General features: G+C 33.7%; 1 protein-coding gene across 3 annotated transcripts in view; it reads left to right on the top strand.

Annotated features, from left to right (window-relative positions):
• The window catches only part of LOC143229990 (tumor protein p63-regulated gene 1-like protein), a 65,066-nt gene that overhangs the window by 34,834 nt on the left and 13,275 nt on the right, over positions 1-16,957 (top strand). For all 3 annotated transcript variants that reach the window (XM_076462928.1, XM_076462927.1, XM_076462929.1), the window contains exons 3-4: positions 5,691-5,782; positions 12,738-12,914. In XM_076462928.1, coding sequence (XP_076319043.1) covers positions 5,691-5,782; positions 12,738-12,914 — 269 coding nt within the window. The remainder of the gene's footprint in view (positions 1-5,690; positions 5,783-12,737; positions 12,915-16,957) is intronic.

Genomic DNA, 16,957 nt, shown 5'->3' with positions numbered 1-16,957 from the left:
TTAGCAGCTGATTTAGAAACTCAGCAAAACAAAATGAATAGTACTGTTGGATCTTTTTGAGTATGGACTGTGAAATTCCAAAATAAATATCCTGAACATTTCTGTTCCTAATCCTTTGATACTTATTTATTTTACTGTTAGCATTTGAAGTAGAAACTTCTCAAAAATGACACCATCAATACAAATAAGCTCATGCAATGCAATTTTCAGAATTTTCCCACAGTACAGTTTGTAGTACAGTGATTACAACAAGCAATGTATAAAATGCTTTATAAAAGTGAGAGAAAAAATTTATGATATGGCTGTATACAAAGCCTGATCTGCTTCAATAAACTTGTTAGGTATTTGAATGTTAACTATACTTCTAGGGTGTTTTTGGAATTTAGAAGTATAGGTGTTAAAGTGTGTCAGAGCTTATGAACATCCTGTTTCCTATTTTACCATACTTACCCATTAACCAATAAATGCTTAATTTCCAGTAAGATAAATATGGTCTATTTTGGTTTAGCTTGTATTTCTAACTTAGCCTTCTTGCTAATCACTTTAGAAGCAGATTATTCATCAGGGAACTGTAAGTTCAACTGGTGTTTATGAAGTATTACCTACAAGTAAGTAATCATTATTTATATTGTACATAGAATCTGTAATCAATAGCTTTAGTACAGGGTACATTGGCACATTTCATCACCGTACGATGCCTTGATATGACAACAGCTTGTGTAAAATAAGTTTAATTTGATTATAATACCTCGTCACACATATATGTATAGAAATATTTTTCCTAGTAAGCAGTTGAAATATTTTTAAATATTAAGAAAAGTGGGCATTAAGAAATATCTGGCAGTTTTGCTCACTTGTGTATTGTCTCTTGATGCCAGATGAAAAGTGTATTGTTGTATGCATTTTAAGTGGCTGAAGTAGTTGGTAAAATTATATAAGGGCATTCTAAGAACTGAGGCTCAAAGCAGATATTGTAGGCAATAGTTGCCCAAGAATCTGTTTGTTTAATTAAACTTTCTTCAACAAAAAATATATTATGGTTGTAAAAGATGAGTGAAAAATATAAGGAACGTCAGTTTAATCATTAATCTTTATCAAGATGGTGCTCCATGCTGGGCTGTCTTGAGTCAAGTAGGTACAGAATCCATGCCTAGTTTAAAACCTAGTGCTGGCCTTCTGTTTACCCTATGACTACTGAGTTCTTACAGTGAATTAACATGAAATAAAACTAGTTGATGAACTTGTTTGAAACATGACATACCTAAAGGTATGTACTTCCACAAACCTTTAAGACAAAGCATTTCATTTTGGATTTTTCTACTATTTCTAACAAATTTGTTATTTATTGTAGTTATGCAGACTCTGTGCATTTTACATGTAAGGTGATTTTCATCTTCAGAAAAAATACTCTTTCTTTATTGTGCAGTTTTCAGAGTTTATTTCCATAATTTATAGAAGCTCCTAAATGAATATAAAGTTTTTAAGGTAAATATTAATTTTTTATTTTTTTTATTTTCTCTGTCATTTTATTAAATGTACTTATTATTATCAATGTACAGTGTAATGAAATTTTTAAAATTAAAAAATGAAAATATGTATATACCTTTTTAATTATTCATCAGATAATCTTAAAATACCTTCTTTGAGTCATATGTTTAATATCACATCTTTACCTTTTCACTTATTGTTTATTTTCAATGTTTTATTTTCCTTTTATGTTCTTTACCATTGATTTTTTTATGCTGACACAGGCCAGTGGATTCCCATTTTTAGTATAACCAAAGCTTTGCTTCACTTTATGAGGTTTATATAAATCAAAACCTGAAAAACATTTTGCCAGAGCCTAAAGTATCTTTTCTGATGGTACCATTATATTAAGTAAAACTGTTTAACTGTCTATCAAACTAATATACATTTATATAAGAAAAAAAAAATGTGTTAGGGGACCATGGCCTTCATCAATGTATTCAGTGGTTTGAATTGTTATGGATGTATAATCCACGACAGTTTCAAGGTAACTTTGAGAAATTATAGTTTAAAATCACCTATTTTTATTGGTTATATGCATTTCATTCAAATCTAAACTGTTGCTTAGCATCCTTCTTTCTAATTCAGAAAATTGGTTACTGTTGAAGAGGAGAATATGTAGAAGTTCCTTCTTTGAAGCTCATGGAATTTGAAGCAAGTTGTGTTGTAACTAAACCCTAAGTAGAGGTGGTCAGATCTTGGGTTGGCACAGAACCAGCCAACACAAGTTCTCACTCTGTTGCAGTTTGGATGTTACTTCCCCATTCTGCCTCACTGGGTTTGATGTGAAAATGGTAGAGACCCTGTTCCAACAACAACCTGGGTGTTAAATTCTTGGCACCACCTGATTTGGGACTAGAGTTGACCCAACATGTATGGTCTGATGCACACTAACCACACTACAAGTACAGCACTTTTGTAAACCTAATGCATAATCTTGACCATGCTTGTGTTTATGTTGCCCATTCTTGCTGCACATATTTCCCCTCCTTTCTGGGTAAAAAGTGTACTGTAGTACAGACCAGATGTGGTTTTCCATGGGTGTGACCTTATGCTGTTTCCTGTACAAGATGTTGAACTCTTTGGGTTTGCTTTGAGCTCTTCCTGAAAGGGCTCATCCTAGGTAAGTTTTGAATTAGTTCCACCACCACTTTAATGTTATATCGTGGTTAACTTCTCAACCTGGGCTTGGTCAATTTGACCAGCCAAATTATCTCTTTGTACTCATTTAAACTTTCATTAGATTTAATACTTCTAACTTTCAATATATAGGTAGCCTTTTGGTTTAAATTATATGTCTTTCATATACAAAATATTTTTTTTAGCAAAGCATTCTTAATAAACTAAAATAAAGTCTTGTCCACAAATTTATTGAGCATTTGTTTTGAATAGTACATAATTGAAAATAGTTAAGATTGAAAATAATTTTTCCCATCTCAAAAATATCACTTTTTTGTTATCCTTAAAACTCTCCTGATCATATTTCAAACTTTTTTTTTTGTAAAACTTTATATTTGATCTGTTATTTTCTCTTCCCTACCTCTATAAGGGATTGGTCAATTTGACCATCCTCATAACTGCCAAGAAAAACAACTAAATAAATCTAAATTATCATTTTGTTTTCTTCTAGAATGATTTTAAATTGTAATATGAAATTGTTTACTCCAAGTAGCTCTGAGTTGTAATGGTAAACATCTATAATTAAATTTTGTTTTAATGTTGTTTTTATTGCCCATTTTAACTTTCCCATGGGAATTGAGATTGTACTGTTAGTGAAATGCAATTAGTCGTTTAGAACACGTTATACATCGTTTAATGGATGAAAACCTTGGCTTTTTATTAGTTATAGGTCATGTGTAATTAAAAATGAGAGAAAGAAATCCTGAAAGAAAGAATGCTACCAAACAAAATATAAGGTTATAAACATTATGGCATATTTGAGCAATAATGAATTTATAGTGAGTAACTTATGTTTAAATGTGGACTTTTTTAGAGGGATGGTAGATAAAATAGAGAACATGCCACATGTCACAATTTTTTAAATATTGTTTTCTAGAATTAAGAATGTAAAATTTCTTTACAATTAACATATGGATTATTAGCTAAGGTTTTATACTGTACTAACTGATATCACATAAATAAACCTAGTTCTATAAAATTTTGAATATAAGACACAAAAACTTTGTGTCTTGCAGTGAAGGACAACAATAGCAAGAAGGTTAATGTGCAAGAAGAGGTTGCATATCCTATTGAAAATTAACATTTTCCAACATGTATTTCTGATATATGCTTCCCTCCCCTTGTACTTCCTACCCTGCCTTCCCACGTCTGGTGCATTTTACTATCTTTACTAGTCTCTAAGTGATGATTGAACAATCGGTATAGTGAGAGCCACCTGCACTAGGTGTCACACTTGTATTGGTGGAGAATTATCTCGTGTTTACTTGCATGCAAAAACATAGCAGTAGTGTGTGAAAATATGTAAAATTGTCTGGGAGTCTCAAGGCTTGCAGTAAGCAAGAAGTTCCTATATAGAGGGCAGCACTAAATTTTGAAAGCTGAGTAAAGCGAGTTCTTATTGGAAATACATTTTCAGTATTAGAAAATGTAAACGTTTGTTAAGAAACTTAAACTTATTTAATTTTGATTTTAGTTTTTATGAAGGTTCTTTTTGTTGTTTTTGCAAATGTTTTAATGTTGGAAACTTTAACACCAATGTATTTAATACAACATACAGTGTAATGTATTTAATACAACATATAGTGTAATGTATTTAATACAACATACAGTGTAATTTATTTAATACAACATACAGTGTAATTTATTTAATACAACATACAGTGTAATTTATTTAATACAACATACAGTGTAATTTATTTAATACAACATACAGTGTAATGTATTTAATACAACATACAGTGTAATGTATTTAATACAACATACAGTGTAATGTATTTAATACAACATATAGTGTAATGTATTTAATACAACATACAGTGTAATTTATTTAATACAACATACAGTGTAATGTATTTAATACAACATACAGTGTAATGTATTTAATACAACATGCAGTGTAATGTATTTAATACAACATGCAGTGTAATGTATTTAATACAACATGCAGTGTAATGTATTTAATACAACATGCAGTGTAATGTATTTAATACAACATGCAGTGTAATTTATTTAATACAACATACAGTGTAATGTATTTAATACAACATGCAGTGTAATGTATTTAATACAACATGCAGTGTAATTTATTTAATACAACATGCAGTGTAATTTATTTAATACAACATGCAGTGTAATTTATTTAATACAACATGCAGTGTAATGTATTTAATACAACATATAGTGTAATGTATTTAATACAACATGCAGTGTAATTTATTTAATACAACATGCAGTGTAATTTATTTAATACAACATGCAGTGTAATTTATTTAATACAACATGCAGTGTAATGTATTTAATACAACATGCAGTGTAATTTATTTAATACAACATAGTGTAATTTATTTAATGCAACATACAGTGTAATGTATTTAATGCAACATATAGTGTAATGTATTTAATACAACATACAGTGTAATTTATTTAATACAACATGCAGTGTAATTTGTTTAATACAACATACAGTGTAATGTATTTAATACAACATATAGTGTAATGTATTTAATACAACATGCAGTGTAATTTATTTAATACAACATGCAGTGTAATTTATTTAATACAACATGCAGTGTAATGTATTTAATACAACATGCAGTGTAATTTGTTTAATACGAAATGCAGTGTAATGTATTTAATACAACATGCAGTGTAATTTGTTTGATACAACATGCAGTGTAATTTGTTTGATACAACATGCAGTGTAATTTATTTAATACAACATGCAGTGTAATGTATTTAATACAACATGCAGTGTAATGTATTTAATACAACATACAGTGTAATTTATTTATGGGTATTCATAATGTAAACATTTCAGAATTGGCTTGACAAATATTTTAGTAAATAGCAGTTTTATGATGATTTTTGTAGATTATATTTTTATTAATTACCTATACTATTAATTAAGTTGTATACTACTCTTGTATTCTGCCGTATTATAGAATTTTTGTTTATTCTGTAAGTCAAGTACTCTTTCCTTTCAGGAAGGAATGATAGAAAAGGCAGTGGAACAATGCCGCCCAGTCTTACTTCAAAACATAGATGGAGAAATGAAGGGAGTGTGGTTATTAGCTCAGTTAGTTTCAACATTTATCATGTCTATATATATATGGATACTTCTTACTTTACCATATTCTTTTTACATATATAATCTGGTAATAATTATTTTATTTAGTAGAATCAGTGCTATAGATAACTACTGTGTATGTGTAAATTAGTGTTTTGAAGACATAACTATAATTTATTTTGCACATAAGTTACAGATCTAACATCACTGATATACTGCAGTATGAACTAGTGTTGCTCTCTGTGAAAGTGGCTGTTTTTTGCACAGACACTTACAATGAATGGTCTTAATCTTATGTTAGTACCATTGGTTTTCCAGACAGTATTAGTATCATGGATTGGGTTGCATTCTACTCAAAACAAAAATATAAATGTGATTTATTATTATTATATAAATATGTATATTTGTAAGTCAAGTTTCTTGTGATTGACTCCATAACATTTTGCTGATTTTTAAAGTGTTCGTAATTTTAATAGAGAAACAATGAACTTATTACAGAAACAGTTGTTCATATTTAGCAAATATAAAATATCATTTCAAAACTAAAGTAAATATGTTTTTAAGTAAAGATCTTCTTACAAGTTATTTTGAATAAAAACATTATGAACATAACTCTTCCCACTGTCCATCCTTAACATAAAGACCTCAAAATTTCCTTTAAAGAAAAGATATTGTTGAGGCAAAAATTCCTTCATGTTCAATACAAGCTACTTGTAGAAATGTTAAATGAACCAATAAATAAAGGCTTTCACAGAAATGCACCTTGATTTAGTACTGTGGGATGTTTGTATGCTGAAGTAACTACAGAATATGTGTTGGTTTCAATGTGGCTGAGATACAAGTGGGAGGTAATGGGGATTCAGGGAAGGTACCATGAACAACAGCTGTTAGCACTAAAATATTATTTTTTCATTATGGACCCCACCCCCCTCAAAAAAAACAACAACAAGCATGATAGCATAGAGAAATATCTGACTGCTGGCAAACGACCGTGCATTGATAACTCTGTATGGTCAAACTCACAATATGAATCTGTCCCATGATTTTTAATTATACATTCTTTAACTGAAAAACCCTTAGGGCAGATGTTTCCATTTAAAAAATTTTTTTTTCACAAGGAATTAGAAGGGCTTGCTGGCTCTTCTAAATCGGTTAAAATAATTATGTTCTGGGGACATTTTAGTGGAAACATCTTCATCACAACATTCCAAACTCCACTTGAAATCAAAAGCCATTGGGGATATACCCATTGAGGTTACTCATAATTCTACTTTAAATTTTTCCAGAGGAGTTATAGTTGAGAGGAATTTAAAGACCATTCTTGAGTCAAAGATCCTCGCAAGTTTCACGAGCCAAGGTGTTACAGCTGTGTGCTGAATTTGTACTTATAGAGATGGGATTATGGAGCCGACAAATCTTCTAATATTAACATTTTCAACATCACATCTTCCTACCACAATCAAGGCAGGATATCTGAATTGTAAGGTACTGACTTATATTCCTAACTCTGTTAGATGTTTTCATTGCCAACAATTTGGTCATTTGAAAACATCTTGTCGTGATTCATCGACATGTGCCTGCTGTGCTAGTAAAAACCCTGATGCTTTTGAATGCCAACTAGAACTGCATTGTATTAACTGTAATGGTCTACATCCTTCCTGTTTTATTTCTTACCCTAAATGGGTGGAAGAGAAAGAAGTACAATGTCTAAAGACAGTTCACAATATTACTTACCCAGAGGCTCGGAAATTACTATTCCCAATTCCATCTCAGACTTGTACTACTGTAATCCATTCCACTACTACAGTAGGAGTCCAGACAGACCTTTCTGTGCCTCCAACAGAATTCTTAACAGCGCATCTTAATCTAGTACCCTCCAAAATCAGCAAAGTTAATGAATCAGTATCTACTTTTTTCTCTGTCCCTACCACATTTTCCAGTCATTGTCCAACTTCATCTTGTTCAAGTCCAGGTGTTTCCATGGGGTCTTTCTCTCTTGACCCCCCAAAAAATTGAACAAATCATTCATTCATGTCCTCAGTCACTGGAACATATGTCTACAAACATCAACCTGTCTGGTTGATCCAGAGCAGGATCACTAGAGAGTGACTAACCCACAACCAATCACAAGCAGAAGGTCTCCTTGCCATATTCTCCTCCAAAATAAATAAAAATGGCCATGCTAATCCAATGGAACTGTCAAGGTTTTCAATCAGATGTGAATTACATCAAGGATTTGATTGACTTTTATCATCCCAAATGTCTTTCTTTACAGGAAACATTTTTAAAACCTACTAAAAGTCACAATTCGACAATACTTCTTATACTGAAATGACAGGTCATGTGTAGGACAAGGAAATAGAGGAGTAGCGCTGCTGGTTGATCAACATGTGCCCACCCAGTCCTTGTCATTGAATATGCCCTTGGAGGCTGTAGCCATCTGTATATCCTTGGGTCGTACCATCACTGTTTGTTCTCTGTACCCCTGGAAAAAATTATTATCCATCAGACCTTGATGCCCTCATTGAGCAACTGCCAACCCCTTTTTTAATTTTGGGGGATCTTAATGGACATAATCCCTTCTAGGGTGGTTCTAGTATTGATGTGAGAGGTCATGCTATGGAGCATATTCTCCTGAATCACAACCTGTCTCTCTTCAATACTGGCTCTTACACTTATTTTCTTGCACCCAGTCAGTCATTTACTGCTATAAATCTTTCTATCTGCTCCCCTTTACTTTTCACTTGCATTTCGTGGAAGGTTGACATCAATCCACGGTGTAGTGATAATTTTCCTATCATATTAAGAGAGATTGGCTTGTGATCAGTGCCACCTGACCCATGTGCCTCAGTAGAAGTTGGACCAGGCCAACTGGCCCTCTTTCGCTGATCCCTTGGAACTTGATCCTACCATCTTATGTAAATCATCGATAGATAATTGTGTAGCAATAGTAACTAACTGTATTGTCCAAGCAGCTGCTTAGCGCATTCCCAAAATCTCAACATCTTCACATGGCATCCTTGCCCTTGGTGAAATTCTTCTATTTCTGTAACATTGAAACCTCAGAAACGTGCTTGGGATAAATTTCTTAGGTATCCCATGCTTTCAAACTGCATTGCAATTCACCAAGCCCATGCACAGGCTTGGTGAGTTAGACATCAAAGCCAGAAGGAATCTTGGACTAAATACACCTCTAGCATTTCTTCAACCACCAATTCAAAAGTCATATGGAACAAGATCCGGAAGGTGAGTGGACGGTATACTTCTGCCCCCTCTCTATCTTAATATTCAATGCCCATGAAGTTGCTGGTGCTCAGAACATTGCCAGTACTCTTGGGGAATGTTTCTCTCATGTATCTTGCTCTTCAAACTCATCCCCTTTCTTCTTAGCTATTAAAATACGAGTTGGACATCTGCTTCTTTCCTTTTCGGCTGATAATCCCTATGACAACAATCGCCCTCTTACACTGGTGGAACTCAAACTTGCACTTCATTGGTCTGGCAATATACCAGTTGGACCTGATGATATACATTATGAGATGCTATGCCACCTTTCTCCTGCCTCTCTTACTATTTTCCTGGCTGTCTTTAACCGGATATGGCAGGAGAATGTCTTTCTGGATGCTTGGTGCCAAGCTATTGTACTCCCTATTCTTTACCCTGGGAAGGATCCAAAGATTCCTTCAAATTACTGTCCAGTTGCTTTAATGAGTTGTCTCAGTAAGACCTTAGAGAGGATGATTAATGCTCATCTTGTTTGGTTCAAGGAATCAATCAATCAATCTCTCACCCACTTAGTGTGGGTTCCAAAGACAACCCTCCACGATAGACCACTTAATTAGCCTTGAAACATCAGTCAACCCTCCACGATAGACCACTTAATTAGCCTTGAAACATCAGTCAGAGAAGTCTTTTTGAAGTGACAACATCTTGTTTCTATTTTTTTATTTAGAGAAAGCTTATGATACAACATGGAGATATGGCATCTTGCAAAACCTTCATTCATATGTATTGCATAGCAATTTGCCACTTTTTATTAAGCATTTTTTAATGAACTGCCAATTCCAGGTCTGTGTGGGCTCAACACTTTCCCATTTTTTCCCACAGGGACTTGGAGTCCTTCAGGGCTGTGTTATGAGTCACACTTTTCATTATAAAGATTAATGCCATCAGTGAACAGCTCATTTCTACAGTTGAAAATGGTCTCTTTGTTGATGACTTTCATATCTCATATCAGTCATCAAACATAAGGTTTATCGAGTAGCAGCTACAAACTGCAATCAGTCATATACTTAAGTGGACTACAGCAAATGGTTTTCAACTTTCTCTCCCTAAAACTGTTTGTGTACATTTCTGCTACCAACAGGGTATTCATCCAGATCCAGAAATTCGTATTTATGATGATGTACTTCCTGTCATCCCTGAGGCAGAGTTCTTAGGTCTTATATTTGATTGTAAATTAAACTTTATTTCCCATATCATGCAACTTCGTGTCAAATGTGTAACACCTGAAGAGTGATAAAGAAAGATGTTATGTAAATCAATTTAAAAACAAGAATTATTTTATGAAAAAGAAAGTGAAGAATAAAGTTACGTTTCTGACAGAGATGAAACTAATGGCCGGAGATCACTGATTCCTGGATCTAGATTAATTCAAACATGTTGAACAGTGTTTAGCTTGGTAATTCAATATGTTTCTTTTACTTCTGTGTCTGCTTTAGTTTTGAATCCTGTTTTAATGCCAGTGAGAGCAACATTATTAATGGAATGAGTGTGTTGGTGTTAATAGAGGATTTGTGATTGTTAAAACATGGATGGTAAATTGTACAATTGATAAGAATTACAAATAATACTCTCAACATTTTTTAAAATTGAAAATAAGATAAGTGTTTAATATGCTCAATAAAAATTTTTCTCAAGGTCACTGACCAAACGTAAAAGACTGTTTCGGTAATTGTATGCTACCATCATGTGGTACTTTAAAGGTGAATTTTCAACAGATTTAATAATTGCCTTAGAAACTGTACTTTGGTTAGGTATAATTCCTGTGTGGTTGCCATATTTTTAAACATTTTTAGTTTTTGAGTAAAAATGAAACAAAATATGCGAGTCCTCAAACTCATGTTCCTCTCTGTTGTTCGGCTGTTTCCGTGATGCTTTACAACTATGACATAATAGTTGCCAAACACGCTTTGTTGCGTGACAACCATTTTGTTCCTTACAGTGCTGATGTTTTATGTAAATCTATTGGTGCTTTTTTTGAATTACATACTTTGTGAGACTATTTTTTGTCCTGATATTGCTACTTTATGTTTGTTTTATCATAACATGGTTACTGGTCAACAAATTCATAGTATGATGCTTCCAATACATCGATATTTAGGCAATTTACATCAAAGCCTTAAGTCTGGGTAATGCACTCTTCATCTTTGAATCGGTTTGACACCTTGTCGTGTGAGCGACAACAAACGCACTCTCTCCTGGTTGGCATCTGCTCGCATAAACCACCCCTACACCTTGCAGAAACATACGGAATATATCATATAAATTATACATTTATAGTAAATATTAAATTAACTATCCAGACTGCTACATCTAGTTTGATTTTATAGACAAAAGTATGACTTATAATTGAAATTAATTTTGTTATGAGTCATAAATACCCAGTACAATGTTTGTGGAAGGGCCGAGTATTAGTTACCATAGTCAGCAAAGTATAAACAAATAAAACCCAGTCTGTGATACCAATAATTTATAAACACCAGACAGGTTTCAAGATGCTTAAAATTGCATGTGAAATAATACAGACCATATATGTTGTCGTGATTTAGGCTTACCATTCTTCCAATGGATGTATGACCGACTCATAACTAGCCTGGGTGCTATCAGTATCACTCACAGTTTTGCTACTCTCGCTCGTGGAACTGTCCTCATCACTAGAACTTGTCAGATCTGTGTCAACAGTAACTGTTTTAGGTTCGTTCAGAGTAGGTTTGAATTGATATGGGGCTACTCGACATTGTTCAGAACACAGAGTCAAAACAGACTCCACCTCTGTTTCTCCGTATCCACTGGTCATGTTTATGTTTCATTCAACGCGCTAGCGTTGGCGGTTTTTTTGGTAACTATTACGTCACAGTACTTTTCCTAGCAGCAAATGTAAAAACTAAAACGTTCAGATTGCCGCTCAGAAAGGGCTCTTTCTGCTCCAAGTTCTATGTTTCATTTATTAGCACATATTTTTTATAAAAAATATGAATCTGCAAAATTAATCAGTATGAGTAGTTCTTTTGACTGCAAAGTTTTCTTTTTTCTGTAAAATTCACCTTTAAGAATTGACTGAACTGAAATGTTCTTGTTAGTTTGTGGAGAGGAAAGATACTTCATTTGCCCTTTATTTGAACCCATTATCTTTTGCATAATTCTGATGATTTAGTAATACAGAGCTCTTTAAATGACTGACCACATGTACCTCATATAAGGGACAACAAGTGGTCTGCCAACAGTAGACAAAAGTTGGAAAAAAAACAAACTAAAATAAATATTGGAAAAAAATGAATCAATCAATCTGTTGTGATATGTGTGCCTTATTTTTTTATCTCACAGAACAATGTGAATATGACACTACTTTGTTCATTGTTAATGTATTTTTGTGTAATATTTTGTTTCTTAAAAATGTGCAGAGTAAAATGCTTCCAGCTTGCCTGTTTTTATCTTTCTTCCATTTTGCCATAATTTTCAATTTAAAACAGTGTAGTATGCTATCTAACAGTAAACAAAACTATATAAAGTACAGTTTAAAAATAAGCTTTTAAGTTTTGGTTTCAGAATGCATCAAACTGTTTTATTAGTGAAATGTAAAACATCCAACCTACTTAATATTAACACAGTTGTGGCTAACAACCATTTAAACTTAATTTAAAATAATGTAATTACTCGTATTTTATTTCTATTTGTTGATCAGAATTGATCACTGGGACAGTGAGAAGGAACGTTTGATTTTCCTAACTGAACACAGCATCATTAGTTTGAAGTATGATTTCATTTCTCTTCGCCTACTGGACTACTGTCGGATTTCTCTTAAACAACTTGATGGTGTTATTACTGGAAAGATTGAATACCCTGAAAATTCTTTCATGCCGTAAGTATCTTGGTAATTATATCCTTATATTTTTTTATGAGTGTAAATGTTTTTACATGAAATTTCAGGGGCAAGGGATTTCTTTTTCTTACTCCTGTGATATAGAACATAGTTTTTATTACTACATTTGTTGTGAGATATGTAAATGGCACATCAAGTTATACATAAGTACCAAATATAGCTACCATGTCCCAGAAACTAGAATATTTTAGTGCTTGGTTGTTCAGGCACCACTTTCATTGAATTTTAGTAGAAATTGTTAGCTGAGTTTGTGAGAGTGATGGTTTTAGTGTTGAGTTGTTTGTATATTATGAAATTTTGAGTGAATTTTAATGGAAACTGAAATGAAGTTTATCTCCACTGTTAGAGAACAACCTAAAATATATACATGAATTGAAAATATTTGGTCTCTCACTGTGTGTGGAGAAGTATCCCTGTTTTAATTATTTGTAAAATTCTGAAAAAATTACTGTTTTCAGAGAGCAGAATTTGTATCTTTAACTGTATGAATAAAGTACACAGTTTGCTATGAAACTTAATGTCACTGTATACAAGTCAGTTCTTTCAATAGCATTTATTAAAATTAGTGTGTTACCAAGATACCACATAAACATTTAAGAGATTCATAATAGTGCTTCATCATCATGGCTAAGAAATGGTTTTTGTTTTGTTTTTATAAATCTACAAGTTGTTATATACGAGGCCTGTTAAAAAAATACGCAGACTGACGTCATAAAACAAAATGTACTTTATTTAGAAGTTACAGGTCTCCTCCCCAATGCACACACTTATCCCAACGGTGTTTCCACTTGTTGAAACAGTCCTGGTACGCTTCTTTTGTAATGTCCTCCAGCTCCTTCGTCGCATTTGCCTTAATCTCGGGAATCGTCTCAAATCTTCTTTCTTTCAAGGGTCTTTTGAGTTTGGGGAACAAGAAAAAATCACAAGGAGCAAGGTCAGGTGAGTAGGGGGGGTGGGGAAGAACAGTGATCGAGTGTTTGACCAAAAACTCACGAGCGTTGTGGTAGTGGAAAAACCAGTCGCCACTCCTCCACATTTCTGGCCTTTTGCGATGGATGGCGTCCCTCAGACCTGTCAGAACTTTAATGTAGTAAGTCTGGTTCCCTATGGAGCCTTCAGGGAGGTACTCATGGTGAACAACACCCTTAGCATCGAAGAAAACTATCAGCATCACCTTGACCTTGGATCGAACTTGGCAAGCTTTTTTGGGTCTGGGGGATTTCACCCATCCACTGGGATGATTGGACCTTCGTTTCAATGTCATAACCATAAACCCATGATTCATCACCTGTTATGATCCTTGACAAGAAGTTTTCATCTTCTTCTGAACAATCAAGCAGTTCCTGACAAACCTGGACGTGATGGGCTTTGTGTTCATCCGTCATCAGGCGTGGCACAAATTTCGCAGCAACGCGGTGCATCTTCAATTTTTCGGTCAAAATCTCGTAACAAGATCAAACTGATATCCCACACTCTTCAGCAAGCTCCCTGACAGTCAGACGTTGATTTGCCCGCACCAGAGTGTTGATTTTGTCGACGTGGAAGGACATCCAGGACGCTCATCATCTTCAATGGACTGTCGACCATCCTTAAAACATTCATGCCACTTGAAACATGCCGTATGATTCATAGCAACATCACCATAAGCCGTGTTAAGCATAGCAAAAGTTTCAGTCGCAGATTTTCCAAGTTTAACACAAAATTTCACAGCAAGTCGTTGCTCCTTCAGGTCATTCATTCTGAAATTCGCCAAACGAAAAAATCGCACTTTACTTAAGACCGCGTAGCTAATACACAAATGAAGATAGCTGCAGTCGGGACATGGCGTCATAATCAGCTGATCTGTGCGAACCTAGTGACACCAAGCAGATTCCCCTGGAACTGACTAGAGCTGCGCAATTCAAACAGTCCACGTATTTTTTTAACAGACCTCGTACTGTACTGATGATCACAGTTAATTATAAAAACTTTTAAAAAGTAAAGACAAAGGTAATAATTAGTACATTAACAACACCATATCTGCCAGCTGGGATAAGACAGATATATTAGTGTTTGAGACACTATTGATATCACCAATTATTTAACTGTTTTGGTGTGAACTAGGTTTAGTTGGTAAATGTTAGTCTTTTTTATCAATTTTATTGAAATTTTTAAACACCAAAATTAAGTGTATGATTTTTATTAACATCAAATTATTTATTTATTTTAACACTAACTTTCACACACTAAAATAAATAGTCCAATTCAGAAATACTAGACTCTTTTTCAAAGAACTAACAGCTACTATCTTTTGCATTTGCCAAGAATATTTTTGTACATGCCACATACCTTGAATAAATCTCTCACTCTTACCTATATTAATGTACACTGTGCAAATCCATAATGCAATTATTGCTACAGAGCCCTCCACTAGTATGACAGTGTCACATGCTCCATGCACAGTGAACCCCACAAAAACTGTCTTTTCTTTGCAATTGCTTTGTTTTAATGTTTTTATTTATTTATTTCAGAATTAATGTTACATTTTCACATATCATACTAAACTTTCATTACCACTTGTGATGTAGTCCTTCCTTTTATTTGTTGAAATTTACTTTAAGAATGAAATATACCAAATTTTAAACAAAATGAGAACTTTGATTTGAATTATCTCCAAATTGAATTTTTCTTTTATTCAAATCTTTAATTTTGGAATGTGTTCCAGTGTCTCTGATAAGGTTTCTTTCAAAGTATGTTTACCTGTCATTATAAACCAGTGTATGGGTTTTGTTCAATGTGTTTCAATTTTGTCACTACACCAGTTACTATGACCAACTTTTGTAGATTATATAGATCAGCACTTCATGTTTCCACATTTCTGCCATCTCTTGAGGTTCTGACACTCCTGAACAGAAGTCACGCAGTAGTCTAAGGCCAACTGGAGGTACTCTGATGATCTGTGATAATACTACCATTTATTACCAGATGGTTTGTTCCATTCATCTTTCATACCTACTTCTGTTGCAACAGCTGAGTGTTCCCCTACTTGTTTGAGTTTGGCTGATGTTTTCTTGGTTAATTGTGCTTCTGGGTCCATCTTCCCAACAATGATCAAGCAGCCTCATCTTTATTCTTCATTTCTTAGATTACTCAGGTATTCATGTTCTGTTTTCTGTTTCACCAGTTCTATTTTGCTGTCAACCTTTTTGCATGATTCTCACTCACTTTAATCTTTTCTGTCTATTTAGATATTTTTTTTGTATCTTGCTTATATTCATTTTTTACTTACTCAGCTTCTTTATCTATCTATTCCTCTCATCCTTTTAGATGCTTTACATCATGACCCATTCAGCTTTTTTAGAGAAACTTGCACATGCTTGTTTTTCATCATGTCATCAATTTTTCTTCTTTCACTTTGTTCCAGTTTACTTCATTCCTTTGTTTCTGGGATGAATTTCATTGAGATGTCTTATTTGCTGACATTTGCTCCTTTCACAGAGGTCCCCAGAGGTCTCTTTCATTCTTTCTTTATGACACATTTTTTATGTTGTTTCTTTTACTTTGAAATCTTATACTGATACATCTTCTCAGTGGTTATTTCTTTGGACTGGTTTTTTTGCTCTTTTGGACCAAGGGACCACCAGGTTTATCTTCCTTCAAAGGCTTGTGGGCCATCTTTGGTCTTGGAAGCAACTTGTTTGTGAACCCATTTCACTGCTTCAGCCTTGTTGGAGCTGAACTCCCCCCTTTTATTAATATACCAGTGGAATCCTTTTGCTGCAGACTACTGGATTACTTGTGTACTTTCTCAGAGGTTCTTCTTGGCTTTCCACTCTCCATCTTATTTGATTATAATACCATTGAATAATATCTCAACCTCAGTCTGGGGTTTTGCTCATACTTTTTTCCATACCACAAAAACAAGTGGTGAGTAACTTGTTATATATCTCTTCTACTTGAACCAACTTTGTTTTTTTCTCATTTTAAGGTGATCAGTTTTCAAACACACTGAGAAGAGTATTGTCCCAAGATTGATGTAGTTT

This window comes from Tachypleus tridentatus, chromosome 10, assembly GCF_004210375.1.
Source record: "Tachypleus tridentatus isolate NWPU-2018 chromosome 10, ASM421037v1, whole genome shotgun sequence".
Classification (NCBI taxonomy): domain Eukaryota; kingdom Metazoa; phylum Arthropoda; class Merostomata; order Xiphosura; family Limulidae; genus Tachypleus; species Tachypleus tridentatus.
This window is presented reverse-complemented; position numbering and strand designations above follow the sequence as displayed.